Source organism: Pararge aegeria, chromosome 8 (genome assembly GCF_905163445.1).
Source record: "Pararge aegeria chromosome 8, ilParAegt1.1, whole genome shotgun sequence".
Classification (NCBI taxonomy): Eukaryota; Metazoa; Arthropoda; class Insecta; order Lepidoptera; family Nymphalidae; genus Pararge; species Pararge aegeria.
Window position 1 is genome coordinate 14,919,299 of NC_053187.1, and position 15,205 is coordinate 14,934,503.

Below are 15,205 nucleotides of genomic sequence, written 5' to 3' on the forward strand. Positions count from 1 at the left end.
TTTCAGACGTAGTTCCTAACTCAGAACTGATGGTACAGAGAAATTTGTTGACGGAAAATATCTACCTACGTACTTAAAAAAAACTGTCTAAACCGAGAATTGAACTCAGGACGTCCATGTTAACCAAAAAGACAGATGAGTTAAAATATACCTATTCATATTTGAAGACATATATTGCAGTTTCATTATTATCAATAGGTTAACCTATTGATAAAAATTGTACCTTTTTTTTTGGCGTGGTGGAAAAGCTTTATTGCTACCTCCGACCCTTGGGCAGGACGGAGGTTATGTGGGACTTCCCCCTCTAAAGGGGGTATACCCAAACTCAAAACTACCTCAGTCAGCATATCCCTCTTGTTGGCTTGGCTGTCAGACACCCGGCGAACCCGTTGTAAATTAGTAACTGAATAGTACCTAGGGCCTAGGTACGTATAATACAACTATCGAGGTTATAATAAAATCTGACGAGGTATTTCCCCGTTATTGAAAACATAGTTAATTAAAATATGATGCCATAGCTATCTTGTTCCTATTACCCCTTCCACAGTGTATATAAGTATCTTAAATACTACGTATAAATACAAGTCAAAATGAAATAAACATAAGAACCCGTTTGGTTGTATACACTTACGCTACACACAGCAGTCATCATGCGAAACGTTGTATTATCTGTATCGTTTTTGGTTTTCCTGCTTGCGAGTCAATCGTTTGGAAGTGAGTTATTCATTTAATTACGTAGATAGTATCATTACATCAATTTGCGATTAAAGACGATTATATAACTGGGACTTTGTTGAATATATATTTGTAAAACGTTATAACTGTCCCGCTGAGCCTGAACTCTTCATGTATTCATCCGTACTCTGCAGAGTGCGTTTAGGTACGACATCTGCATCAGTGATGGTCATTTGGTATTCCCCTGTTTTCTCATCCAAAACTTAGTCTCATTCAATTGTTTTTTGGGTGATAATTATAAGAAACATTGCCTAAGTTTGTTTACTTTCTTATATTTCTTACATATTTGTCTTAAGAGTTGTTTCATACAACACAGAGGTAAAAGAGTTTAAAAATTGGTCATTTTAGATTTTCTATAGAAATAAATTTTAGATAGAGGTTTTGAGATTCCTTCTATACTATCCTCTTAATATTAGATCAAGATACTCCGCTATAAAAAAGTTCTAGGTTCTACCTAATTGGATTTATTTAACTTTAATTGCATGGCAACTAATAAAATTAAAAAAAGGAAAATAAAAATATTTGTACTTAGACTGCTATCTAAGAAACATCTATTGTTATCTAAGGCTTAGTAAAACTTAATTTATTAGTGAAGATTAAACAACAAAACATTTGAAATACATAATTTATTGAAATATGTAAATAAATTTGATTATCTATGTTTCAGTACTTTTTATGTGATAATACTTTTGGTCATCGCTGCTTATTTTATTTGGTGCTCCAGATAAGGGATCCTTGCCATCATGACTTTTGGGAAATGCTATCACATCTCTTATGGACTCTGCAGTACATAAAACTGCCATCAATCTATCAATACCTAGTGCAATTCCAGCATGAGGAGGGCACCCGCTTTTTAGTGCGTTCATAAAATGAGACAATTTACTTGAATCAATATTCAACATCTTCAAAATTCTTTCTTGAAGTTCTGCATTATGTATTCGGACAGACCCACCACCTATTTCATGGCCATTTAGAACAATATCATAAGCAAGTGATCTGACTTTTAAAGGATCTGTATTCAATAAATGCAAGTCATCTGGATGGGGTGCTGTAAATGGATGATGGCAAGGCTGTAAGCCATCTTCTCCCATCTCAAATAGTGGAAAATCTACAATCCAAAATGGTTCTAGATCATCATTTATTTTTATTAAACTTTTAAGTTCTAAAACTGCAGTCAAAACATTTCTTATTTCACCCAAACATAAACATACATTTTTTTTATCACCTACACTTAAAATTATATCATTTTCTTCACCAATAATACTTTTAATCTCCTCGTTGATTTCATGACCAATCTCTTTAGATATATTCTCATTTAAAACAACTCTAACATTATACTTTTTTCTTATCTCATTAATCTTTTCTTTGTACTTAGCAGTAAGTTTAACCAATTTACTTGTATATGGCAACACAAATGCACCAAAATTTGTATCTGTGGAAGACTGACTGAATAAAGAACTTACATTTTTTAACTTCAGGTCATATCTTAAGTTTGGTTTATCAGTACCATAACTTTCTAATGCTTCCATATAGGTAATTCTCTTAAAAGGTAACTTTGGGAGTTTGCCATCAAATGTTTTTATTAGTAGTAACTCAATAAGATTAATAATACCATTTAAACTTGTAAAGGATAATTCAATATCAAGTTGAGTAAACTCAGGTTGTCTATCTGGCCTTGTTGCTTCATCTCTATAACATCTAGCTATCTGAAAGTATCTATCTATACCACCAGCCATAAGCATTTGCTTAAATTGTTGTGGACTTTGAACTAAAGAGTAAAATAATCCAGAGTGATGAGTTGGCACAACAAACTCTCTAGCCCCACCTGGTGTTCTGCAAAATAACGTTGGAGTTTCAACTTCAACAAAGCTATGTTCCTCAACTAAAAACTTTCTCATATTATGTACCATTTTTGACCGCTGTCTCAGAACGTTTTGCATCTCTGGGAACCTCAAATCAATATACCTATGTTGGAGGCGCAGCTGCTCTTTAGGCTTTTGATATTTTCTCAAATTGAACGGCAATTTACTTACCTCATTGAGTATCTCCAATTTATTAATGATAATTTCTATTTCACCTGTGGCCATTTCATGGTTATACATATCTTTCGGACGTGACGCCACTGTTCCAACAACTTTAACTATGGTTTCCAAAGGCAAATCATTGATATTAATATATGTATTGTTGACAATACATTGTGTTAGTCCATATGAGTCCCTTATAAGTAAAAATTTTGATAACCGTGCATATTGGACCCAGCCGCATAATACTACGTTCTGACCGACATGTTCTGACCTTAAATCTCCGCATGTATGGGTCCTATATGTAAATGTACTACAATCGAGTTGTTTTTTGTCATGGCATAGTTTTTGGTTACTTTCCTCGATGGTAATATCTAACCGCTGCGTATTAAACGACCGCTGTTTTATTATTCGATTTCCATTTATTAAAGTTTGTATTGTCCTTTGCACTTTCACATCATAATATTTTGTGTGAAAATTGTTTAATAATTTTGTACACAGATTGCTTCGTCCCCACATTATTCTAAGCATAAAAAGTTCTTTAAACTTAGTTCATATAATGCAAACTGATGCTTACTTCATAGCTGGAAGTATATTCACAGAATTTTTTAAATTTTAATTGAAAAATTATAATTGCGAAACCCGTGTTTCTTTAGACGAAAGGGAAACTTTTGACATTATTCATGACTTTTTGACAGGTGACACTAGGTTAACACATTGAGATTAAAGTGACATTTGACGTCTAAGAGGTCCAGTAGTAGAGTTGCCTCTACAAAAAAGTTGAATAAATCTATTTTCCCTTATTTATGTGAAAAAGTGTTATAAATAAATAAATAATTTATCTACTACGCTTACATCGCTATCTAGTAAGCGTAGCTTGTGTTATGGGTACTGAGATGACAGATGAATATTTTTATGAATAATATACATATTTACTTATAATATACATATATGTTCAATGATATATTATGTTATTGTAACTGACTGAGATTAATTATTAATAAATACTGCTTTATGTTTAAGCCTTGCAGTGTTCACGTCTAAATGAAATTCGAGAATGCGTCAGAGAATGTCCTCCGGAAAAATCCTGTAAAAACAAAGATATAAAGTTCAGTTGCTTACATGATGATAAAAAATCATGCCAATTAAAATGTGTATGTAAAGAAGGCTTCTACAGAAACTATGATGGAGACTGCGTTTCTAATCAAGCATGCGGTAAGACATAATTATTATAAAATTAATTGTTTTTATTTCATCCAAGATATTTTGACGACGTCTCTGGCGCAGCGATGAGCTCTGTGGCTATAAGGAAGAAGTCCCGGGTTCAATTCCCAACAGTTAATTTATAGTTTTGAAATTATAAATTACAAATTGCCCATTGCACTACACACACTTGCACATTTGCACATTCCGTGATGACCGCTTTGGCATCTGTTACGTTTTTGCTTGGTGATGAGTCAACGTTTTATGGGTAGATCTTCATTAAGTTCGATATTTGTTGTTTAATAACATGGTGACAGGCTTATCAAAATCCTTGATTGGACAGTAAGAAAGAGCCATTATACCTAGGTTCCACAAAAGTTCTATACAATAATTCTACTTTTGTTGCAGATCGATGTCCTGCGTTGAACGAAGTTTTCAATTGTGGAAGTGCTTGCGATACGACATGTGCAACACTTAACCAGCGTTGTCCCATTCTTAATATAAAATGTAATGAGAAATGTTATTGTAGGAGAGGGTATGCTAGGAATGACAAAGATATTTGCATTCCTATAAGTGAATGTAGTAAGTATTGCATTCATTTGTGCATTATATAAATGTGACCGTAAAATGTATAGTTTAAAACTTTTCTTTTCAGACCATGTCAATAGCCACGGGAATGCAGTTAGATCAGGTATTATTATTTACCGCAATTCATATAAGCCAGAGGATCCCAACCTAGGGACCGTAGGAAAAGTACAGAGGTACGCCGCGAGGCGCTCCTTTCGTTCCTCAATGATATTTTTTGTGCTAAACTTTAAACATATGTCTGTAGATCACCAAGCTTAGCTATCGCATTGTTGGAATCATTTTATTTTCTTAATACTTTGTTGAACGGTTGGTTTAAATTTATTGTTTAGCATGCTATATTTCATAATGATGATGTTTTATTTTCTGCGCTTATCTGCCTAACTAACACCTTCCTAACTTGTAGGTGCGCCGCTGGCTTGGTTGGTCGGGTTAGTTAGGTGGCTAAGGTTGGGAACCACTGAACTAAGCCATGAAATGTAGAAATTTCATAATAATTTTCATATTATTTTTTAAATTTCAGCTAGGTCGGCCAATGAACATGAATATGATTCAAATTATAGTATATGCGGTCCAAACGAAGAATACCAAAAATGTAAGACGGCCTGTCCACCGGACACTTGCATTTCGCTAGTTGCAAAATACAAATGTGTTAGTAATCCCCCGTGCGTTCCTGGATGTGTTTGCAAGTCGAGCTTTTTAAGAGCCAAGCCTAATTCACCCTGTATACCAATGAGGCAGTGTCAAGAATTAGCTAACTAGGAAATAACTTCTAATATAAACTCGATGTGTTAACAATAATCAACAGATTTTTTATTACTTTTATATAATAAAATAATTATTCGATTCAATAAGTTGAGGGTCAACTTATTGCTTTTATTTTCTGTTTAAATATGAATTAATAAGCGAAGGGCGTACCTAGGCAATACGTAAGTACTACACCGATGGAGCATTCTTTGTATGTAAATTTTTTTTTCGGATGGACATTTGCCGATAACCACCTGAGGGGTTGCTACGGCGTCACTGGGGGAGTGGGGCGAGCGCGACAGCTCGTCATGAGAAGAGCCCGAGGGCTCGACGACATATCGGGGGGAGAGTGGGAGACGTCGACCCGAGGGTGCCTCCTGCGAGGACTCGGACCTCGGCTCGACGTTAATCTGACTGCAAACTGAAGTGTATCGAAAAAGGAGTCGTATTTATATCAAAATACCCACAAACTCAATGTCATGGACATTGGTTTCTAATCAAATTTATAAAAATCCTAATCAATTTAATAAAATATCTGGCAAATTTGAATTCATAGTTATCTAAAGTTTAAGTAACTAGGAACCCCATCGTCCATCGTCAGAGGAATGTGCCCAATATAATTTTTTTATAAAGTTTTTTTATCATGCCTAAACTTTAACAGTTATTAATATTTGGTCGCAATGGTGCTTATAACATCTTCTAGCAACAAGGCTTAATGCAAATGTGTTAATACTCATCTCCAATCTCGTTTGCAACTTGTGGTTTGTAAGAAAGTACGTTTCAACGACTCCCGTCAATAAAACTGGTTGTTCGTTTTACTTTCCTATTAGACAATTACTTCTCTAGAGTACAGAATCACCTTTTAACCTTCTACAGACTGTACTTATAAGTTCACTTTCAGAGTTTTTCCCACCATTACCGGTTAATTCCCGTTTTTTCCCACTGGCATTGACATTCCTCCTACCAAGACCTAGTCTTCGTTCAGGAAGAATCGGGAATACTCAACAACTGGATCGATATTATTTCCTTGATCATAACTGATTATTAGTTCTGTTTATTACAATTTGTTTGTTTGGATACTTTATTATTATTTTTATTCCAAATGTTAGACCATATTATATTAATATGCTGGAATCATTCCCTTTTAAATAGTACTACTAGTCCACTGAATCCGGCTGATAAGGAGTCAGCATGACCAGGTTGAGTTGATTTCCACTTTTGTTTTTTGCAGATTATCAGTTACAAGTAAGTTTAAAGATTATAGGTTAGACTTAGAGGAAACCCATGTGTAAAACTCGTTCGATGCGGAATATGCTTAGTAGGATATAAGGGTACCTAATAAGTTAAGAATTATTCAAACTAGAGAATTTCACATCGGTTTTTTGTTTTACTTTTCAGTGTTATTTATAATGAAACTAAAATCGTGAAAAGCAAACTTGGCGACATATTTTCAGGTAATACAATCACACGAGTATGTACCTACCTACTACAGCGTGCCGCTATAACCCTACTTATGCTATACCCGACAATTTCTGGTATACCATTATCCTATAACCGCCACAGGACCCATGATTGATGACCCACCCGCCCAAGATTATTTACACAAACTTGTCGATCCAGCATCTAACAAGTATTACTGGGGTTTACTGCGATCGCATATAGCAGTAGTACTACTTAGATACTATTGAATCCCTTTGTTCAGAATTATTATAATCCTCATTTTAAGACCAAATGGTACGTCGGTAAAACTATAATTGTAGTTTTAAGATTGTTGCCATCCTCTTTGTACGGTAGGTACCCCAAAAAACATAAGGTGTCAATTTTGTCAACCACTAGAAACAAACTTTTTAGTCTTTACTCTAAGGCACTTGTCTCACCGGCAACTATGGCCGGCAACGATTAACGAGTAACGAGTAGAACTAGAAACGAGTTAGCGAGTGCGTAGTTCCTATATTTGTGTAGCTCTGCTATAAGCGAGTGTGCAAGTGAGGCGGGCGATTACTCGCATCACTCGCTCATAGTATATATATACTCTCAAATCCTATCATAGAATTCATCATCATCGTCGTCTGAACTAGATAACAATGATAATTGAAATGATTTTTCGATATTCATATTAAATAAAAAAAAACGTGTACTTTCAGATACGCACTGTAGAGAAATGACTACTGGTTGCTCTCTCGGCGTGAGCTCTAGTTACCTTTCATGGTTCTTGTCGCTCAGCGACAAACTAGTGAAGAGAGTGGTCGCCGGCAGTGTGAACAGTCAGCGATCAACTGTTTGTATATGCATCTCTTTTGTTCACACGAAAAGTATATCTATTGTACGTTTCTTGAGCGAGAAAATAGCCGATAGTTTTCGTTTCGTTTTCGTCGTTTTCTCGTCGTTGGTGGGACAACTGCCTAAGGTTGCACCAGTTCAATACACTTCTGGATTTATCCACCGGAATTGAATGAGTTTAAGAGGAGAGCTTACGTACGTAAAAATAGTTGACTGGGATAAGAATATATAAATAGGTACCTACCACAAGTTAAACCGCGCTACAGTGTTTATTTAATTGGAACACAAGAAAAATAAGATAAGAAAAAAACAAATAATTTAACATTTTTATTATAGGATCTAGAAAATATAAACTTGTCACAACCAAATTATAAAGTAAAATCAGTACATTCTCTCTGAATATACTAAAATATCCACAAGGAAGCACCAAACTGTGCTTTTAACTCTGTAGACTTTCAGAGCAAAGTCACAGAAACAAATAAAAATTTTTACCTAGAGAATCAACAAGATCGAATGGAGTTTTAATCAAAACCTACAAATTAAAAATCAATAGAATTTAATATTATTTAAAACGGTAAAGTATGTTATTATTAATTTTAAAAAAATATTTTAGTCTTAAAATAGATCAGTCTATCCAACTATAATATTTCAGGTTAAAGTCAAAATTATTCGAGTTTAAGCATATTGTCAAAGATACATAGTCAAGAAAAAAAGGATAGTCAAGTTTAAACAAATTAAAAAAAAAATAACTCAAAGGTACAATAACATGTACAATCAAAATATTGTATCAAGCTATTGTATGATTTGACAAGAAATTTCGAAATTAAAGTATAAAGTAAATGCTAATGCAAAAGAAAATCCCACCTTTTTTTCCAAAAACAAGGACAGAATTTTCATTGCACTAAGTGAGATTTTTACCTGTAGTCAACAGTCTTACAAATAAATGTTTGTAATTATGATAGTCATCAATAGATGGTTCTATATAGGTATTATTACTGTGAGTAATTAATATCTCACTGAAGCTACAACAAAAACCTTACAAAATCTAGTCATATTGTTCAACAATAAAGAATAGATTTCTATTTAAATCTAAACTAAAGTTATGTATAAAAGTATATCAAGGGAGTAAGTAAGTCCTATAATTAGTATTAAATCTAAAATGTCCGCCAGCCTGTGGGAATAGTTAGTGGGAGAACCTGTTGCATTTGTGGGTACATTTGTGGGTAGTCATATGGCAATCTCACACAGTTCTGGACAGCAGGCATGGGAGAATACACGGGCGGAGCTGGTGCAGACTGTTGAATCAAGTCCACTCTCAGCATCTGTAATAAAGTATAAAACAGATTAATTAAATGAGAAAAAATATAACTTTTTTATTAGTGTTTTTACCTACACCTGATGAATTATCAATTATATAAATTTAAATTCCGGTTCCGAAAATTTTTATATGAATTTTATTTTTATAAAATTGATAATTCCTCCAGGTGTAGGTAAAAACACTAATAAAAAATTATAAAAATATCAAAAAAGGAATGTGTCATCTCTTATTTCAAACGTGTCTCATTGTAATATGGACCTTTGAAAAAGTAGATCGAAACTGCAACGTTTCCTACTAGATGACGCTACAGTCGCTATAAGACTGATGTGAAAGGCATATACAAATTTTCGGCAGCGACGGTAGAAGAGCCGTAGCTTAATTGGTGAAAGCGCTCAGGCCGCGATTGCCCGAGAGTCGCAGGTTCAAATCCTGTCGGTTCCAAATTTCTTTTTATGAAAATATAACTCTTTAAACAGTGAAGGAAAACATTGCGAGGAAACCTGCATGCTTGCCTATTCTGCATAACATTCTCAGGGCATATGAAGTCTACCAATCCTCACATGGCCAGTGGTAGACCACATCCTAAACCCTTCTCATTCTGAGTGGATACTCAGGCCCTGTAATGGGCTGCTAATCTGTTGATCATGATGATGTTTTTTCCTATAGCATGGCATGGACAACATATGAACACCTTTGATGCCTCCAAGATAATGAGGCAACTGAAAAAAAAAAAAATTCATCTTGATGTTCAAACTCATGCAAACTAATTAACTTAAGTTTTAAAACTCAACGTGGGATCAAAATAAGGTTAATCTCATTTAAAAAAAAAACATAGGTACCTTTAGGGTCTGCAGAGCAATATCAGCTGCCTCAACGTTAGCCTGCAGGATGGAGTAACAAGCTCTACCAATCAGAGGTCCAACACGCTGTGGTATAGTTAACAGCGGCAGCCCAACTTGTGGTAGTTCAACAGAACACACCCAAAGTTCTACTCCTGCAGGATCCACATATTTTTGGTAATTGTATACTGGTGGGCTCCATAAATATCTGTAATTATAATAATAAACAATTAAGTCCAATAAGTTTTAAGTTATTAATGCCAAACCCTGCCTGGAGAGGCCTTTAGGCCAGCAGTGGATGTAAGAGTTGGCGACCGGCAGGGATAACACGGGCAGGAGACTAAATATATCCCCCGATTATGTCCCCTGACAAGGGATATAGTGAACATGTCCATCTGCTAAAGCATGGGAACATGGAATAGGAGAGGCTAGCCCCCGTTTATTATTACACATATTATTTGGACATTATTTTCATGAGCCAGTGCTCAGAGTGTTGATAAAGCTCTGGGAGAAGATACATTTTTATCCTTTCCCTTGGGGATATAATTTTCTCCTGCCCATGCAGGGCGGCCTGCTAAGCTTCTGGAGTGAGCTCAGCTGGCTGGAATAACCCAGCAGGGAGCCATATCAGTGGCACTATCTGCAACAGATAGTTCAGCAGACTAAGTACAGAGACAGCCCAGGAGGAACGAAGGCTTGGGATAATTATTTATGTCCAAATAAAAAGCAGTTGGGTGAAAATAATTAAGTTATAATATGGTTCTCAGTTTCAGTCTATCCTATGATCTATCTGCAAGTTTGTTAAAGAAATTATATTAATAAAAAATAAAATTGTCTTACCTTTTACACATAGACTCCAGTTTAGCTGGAGCTAATGCATAATTTGACTGTGGTGCTGCAGTATAGGGATATGCCGGTTTCAAATCCATTGGAGAAATGCACGGGCTGTCTCCTGCATACGCTGACCCAATGCCTTCATCCTTTGGGCTGCCATTGGCGTATTCTTTTTTGTCTAGGTGCTGTTTATAAAGCATAAGTGTTTGAGTCAAATCACAGCTTTTGTTAAATTTTGCATTGCCTCTATTTAATTTTTGTATGCGGTAAAGATCACGATCAACAGGCTTAGCCCAACGTATTTCTACATTACTACCATCAATGTCACCATTTTGTAATTTCGCCATAGCCAATTCAGCATGCTCCCTTTCATAGAAATGTATGAAAGCATAGTCATAAATTTTTTTCACACGCTCTATTTTATTATTTATTGCATCTTCAAATACTTTTTGTATTAAGTCTGGAGTTGTCCAAATTGCAAAATTTCTAACATATAGTACTTTCACCTGTAATACACGATAAAAAGAACCATTTCACAAAAATATTTCATAGTAGGTAGGTATGAGAAGACTATTTTAAATCTTGCTTTATAATAAAAATTCAATAATTTGGAGGCCATAAAGCAGTTGTAATAGAGCTTTTAATGCTTTGTTTTATTCTAGGGTCTATCCCAAAAATTATTAATTTATTCCATTTACTATGAAAATATAACGACTATTCATCAAAGTTATTAATTATTGATAGTATTCGCCATGGCTAAGGTCATACTAGGCAAAGCATAAAAATAAACAATTTCGCGCGCGCACGATTCTGGCCGTATCGCCAAAATTTTAGAGTAGGTAGGTACGTAAAATTTTTACATTTTTAATTTTCGTAATGCTATTTGGTGAAACGGCCCTTACCCATTTGCGCAAGCGTGCTACATAGGAAACTAAATTCGCTTTCAAAATAAAATAAGTAGGTACCACCAGCAAAAAAAAAAAAAACATACCTTTTTCATTTGCTCGTCATCAATATCCGGCTCCGGTTCTGCCCAGTCCACCAGAACCTCCTGGTCCCACAGTTTAATGCAACCCGGCACCAACTCCCGTCGCGCCATAGCCGCGGCTTTGTGAGACGTGAACTCCACAAATGCAAACCCACGATTCAAATTACGATCGAAGCTGTTTTTGTATAGAATCACATCTACCAGCCCGGTTACGTGTTTGGACAGCTCTTGAAGCAGTTCTCCTTGAGTCTTAGTCTTCGGTATGTTACCGATGAAAAGCCGGCAGTTGTCCACGGATTTGACAACGCCGATGTGCCTTCGTGGCTGTATCTCGTAACCATTGAGCTGCTTCACCGCCGCGGCAGCTTGGGTTCGCGTCGCGTATGTGACAAAAGCGTAACCACGGTTGGAGCCCGAAAAGTCCATCATAAGGCGCATTTCGTAGATTTTACCAACGCTTGAGAAGAGAGGCATGAGCTCATCTTCGAAGACATCTCGAGGCAGCTTCCCGATAAAAACTTCGCAGCCTTTGAGAGGCGGCGCGCCCGTCCATTCTGGTGGTGGACCAGTTTTCCTCTGACCGTTATGCTGCACGATAGGGTAGCCAGTTTTCTGCATCAGCTCCAATAATTTCAACGTTATACGATTGTTCTGATCACCCATTTTGTTTAAAAGCCGATCGTTGCAATCAACTAATCAACACTGGCAAACGATACTAATACAAAACTATAAACACGCGCCGAAAATCAAAACAGAACTGGCGCGGCGTCTCAAAGCAACCTTTGTCTTTATACATGCCGACACCGGCGGTTGTGACGTAAATTAAATATATTTGGTCATTTGATGCATTCTTCATTTTTATAAATCGTTTATATTTCATTTAAATGTACGAATATATTTAGATAATATTTAAAAGATTTGATATATTTTTATGTACGACTAAAATATATTATTTTTTATTGGTTTTTAATAATTCGGAAGAAAAAGTGTTGAAATATTCGTCACTTCCGTAGGTATAAAATAATTCTGCAACAAATGTCCAACTTTTAATGAATATACAAGTAAATGTACATAAATAAATCGATTTAATAATATAATATAACAATTATATTATTTAGTTTAGTTTAACCCGTAAAAAGTGCCGTGCAGTGTATTTAAAGAATTTAAAGTTATTCTATTGACTATCATGTTGAAAAGTAGACCTTTCTCATCTTTGGAATATTTCCAAATATATACAATTATTCCAGAATAAATTTTACTTTATTTCGTAATATATTATACTATGTTTATACAATTATATTCATATTAAATGAACTTGTAAATAATAACATTGATTTATTACGACAAGGTTGCAACTAGCATTGCACATTACTCAAATAGATGGCGCCACAGTTTTGCATGATTTTAAGATCGTTGCAACTTGGCAGCCAGCAAGTAGCTGTTTGCTAGTGGTATTGGGTGCGATATCTTTAAATATTACGTTAAATTATTTTTTCGGCTTTTAAGCGTGTCTTATAATAATATTCCTAAGATAAGCTGTAAGCTTAGCTGTAGTAGCGCAGTACAGTCGGTATTGGTGTCAATTCTGTTGTTCACAAATCTCTTAACTAGATACAGATCTTAGAGTTGATCTTTTAACAATTGTTACTGTAGAGTTTAGAGATTTAAGTATGGTAGAATTTACACAATATCTGCGGGCACCATGGCATTGTAAGTAGATCTAATGTCCGTTTTCATTGAACCTAGGTATCGCATAAATTCAAATCGCTCTGTAATTATAGGTGAACTGTTGATGTACTATGCCTAGGGATCCTATTAGATTATAATAAGCTTTATTAAATCTATGGAGGGTAGAGGTAAGGAGAGTCATCTGTGTATATGAAAAAGTGTCGTCAAAATGTATTAAATTAGGATGGCGCCACATTTGCATCAGGGTAACTCTTAAAAGAAGCGCCAAATATAAATATTGTTAGAGTAGGCTTGAAAAATAAACAAGGAAGTATTGAGATACAAGGAAGTAAGGTTATATTTACCACAATATTTTGTACAACGTAAGTTGTTGAAATTCTCAATAATTAACTACTTTAGTCGATAATGACATTAAATATTTTAATTCGGCATACTTCAATTCATCTACGATTGCTACATTCATACCATACAATGTGCATCCACCAGCGCCATTGTGGAGGATTTTTGAACTGTTATTTAGCGCAACAACTGGACACTTTTTCAACTTTTCTCCCATATAAGATGACTCTCCTTACCTCTACCCTCCATAATTAAATCCATACAAAAAGATTACAGATAATTAAATCTAACAATAATGATAATCTATAAAATAATTATGATTAGAGATAAAATAAAAATTAATAATAAAATAATTTATTCACAAGAATGTAGGTACGTAGAGTTTTTATAATGTAAAGTAATTATTATAATAATTATATAAACAAACCTCACAAATTATATTGGTGTGTATGTAATAAATGTATGTAATGGTGCCATTTAAACTCTACTGTCCCTGATTTAGGTAGAAACCTGTATTACTGTACAATTTAAGTGCTCTCCTTAAATCTCTCGATGAGTGTATGATTGTGCGTGTGTAAGTTTGCGTCGCGTAGGTACTTGCACTCGCGTATATGTTTGCTTATACAAGATAATTATTATATTAAATTAAATTAAAATTGTTAGACATGTTATAATGTTAAATTGTTAATTTTGTATGGACCCCCTTTGGGTAAAAGCCTCTTCCAAGGTGTTCCACTGGTCTTTATTCGTAGCTGTGGCTATCCATTTCCGACCCGCTATCGCTACTATTTCATCTACCCATCTCCCACATGACCGGTCTCTCGCTCTCGTACCTTTTGGTCCTTTTACTTTCTTATACGTCCTTGGTTACTTATTTAGGCATCGCTTTGTTCGCCGTTAGTGAAAACGAGCGTAGGTCGCTTATTTTAATGGTTGGCGTAGGTACGACTGAATTTTCTATGACCTTCATATCTTGGAGAGTACCTTAAATCCCGGCCATTATTTCTAACCCGTGATAATAAACGTTTACTTAAGAGGTTCAGTACCTACGAACCTTTTCTATTCTTGGAGAAACCACCACGCCACAGAGAGATATGATGGTTTTGTCGGATTTTTACCCACGGTGTTCCAATTCATCACCAGGTGTCCGAGACACGAGGACGATCTTGCACGTATGACATACGCTAAAGAGGTCCTAAGACTTTCATCATCAAGTTCGCAAACGATGGGCGTGACCCCACCAACCCGCATTGGAGCAGCGTGGCGGGTCAGAGCTCTTAATCCCTCTCCCGCAAATGATAGAGCCTGTACCCAGCAGTAGGACCAATTACTTTTTTTGGCTTTGTGAAATTCCATCCATCAATTCAATGGTTGGAGTATACTTGGTTTCTGTTACGGCCAATGCTCATTGGGTACTTATTTTATGTTATCTTGTGGCCTCTGCACTGGAAGGTTTATTTTTGCCTTTGAAGTTAAAAATATTGTGTCCCGTTGCCTCTTAAAATAGGTACTAGGAGTTCATAAAATAAAACATGTAACTTTTATACACATTTATTCATCACAGTAATGACTTACAAAATATACATAAAACAGCGCTTATAGTCTACTTTTCCTTAACTAGATAAAA

The 15,205-nt window shown here is 35.3% G+C and overlaps 3 protein-coding genes across 4 annotated transcripts; 1 reads left to right on the plus strand and 2 right to left on the minus strand.

Annotated features, from left to right (window-relative positions):
- Positions 1-596: 596 nt before the first annotated feature.
- Positions 597-5,333, plus strand: LOC120625782 (inducible metalloproteinase inhibitor protein-like). Of its 2 annotated transcripts, XM_039892985.1 has the most exons (5): positions 597-714; positions 3,780-3,971; positions 4,368-4,541; positions 4,615-4,650; positions 5,068-5,333. In XM_039892985.1, the coding sequence occupies exons 1-5, from the start codon at positions 651-653 to the stop codon at positions 5,304-5,306; spliced, it is 705 nt and encodes a 234-aa protein (XP_039748919.1). In that variant the 5' UTR covers positions 597-650; the 3' UTR covers positions 5,307-5,333. The 2 variants fall into 2 exon arrangements, with proteins under 2 accessions (XP_039748919.1, XP_039748920.1); XM_039892986.1 differs by lacking the exon at positions 4,615-4,650.
- Positions 1,345-3,366, minus strand: LOC120625779 (aspartate--tRNA ligase, mitochondrial). The gene has a single exon (XM_039892983.1). It carries the CDS (start codon positions 3,285-3,287, stop codon positions 1,392-1,394), a length of 1,896 nt encoding a protein of 631 aa, XP_039748917.1. The 5' UTR covers positions 3,288-3,366; the 3' UTR covers positions 1,345-1,391.
- Positions 5,334-8,209: 2,876 nt separating the features above from the next.
- LOC120625780 (probable RNA-binding protein 46) lies at positions 8,210-12,295 on the minus strand. The gene is made up of 4 exons (XM_039892984.1): positions 11,554-12,295; positions 10,569-11,068; positions 9,729-9,936; positions 8,210-8,893 (listed from the first exon to the last, which is right to left on the minus strand). The coding sequence occupies exons 1-4, from the start codon at positions 12,211-12,213 to the stop codon at positions 8,726-8,728; spliced, it is 1,536 nt and encodes a 511-aa protein (XP_039748918.1). The 5' UTR covers positions 12,214-12,295; the 3' UTR covers positions 8,210-8,725.
- Positions 12,296-15,205: the final 2,910 nt, after the last annotated feature.

Coding starts and splice junctions, on each gene's coding strand:
- LOC120625780 (XM_039892984.1), bottom strand. CDS start 12,213: ATGGGTGATCAGAACAATCGTATAACGTTGAAATTATTGGAGCTGATG. Junction 11,069..11,553: donor ATGACGAGCAAATGAAAAAG/GTATGTTTTTTT, acceptor CGTGTATTACAG/GTGAAAGTACTATATGTTAG. Junction 8,894..9,728: donor TTGCTCTGCAGACCCTAAAG/GTACCTATGTTT, acceptor ACTTTATTACAG/ATGCTGAGAGTGGACTTGAT.
- LOC120625779 (XM_039892983.1), bottom strand. CDS start 3,287: ATGCTTAGAATAATGTGGGGACGAAGCAATCTGTGTACAAAATTATTA.
- LOC120625782 (XM_039892985.1), top strand. CDS start 651: ATGCGAAACGTTGTATTATCTGTATCGTTTTTGGTTTTCCTGCTTGCG. Junction 715..3,779: donor TGCGAGTCAATCGTTTGGAA/GTGAGTTATTCA, acceptor TTTATGTTTAAG/CCTTGCAGTGTTCACGTCTA. Junction 4,651..5,067: donor CGGGAATGCAGTTAGATCAG/GTATTATTATTT, acceptor TTTAAATTTCAG/CTAGGTCGGCCAATGAACAT.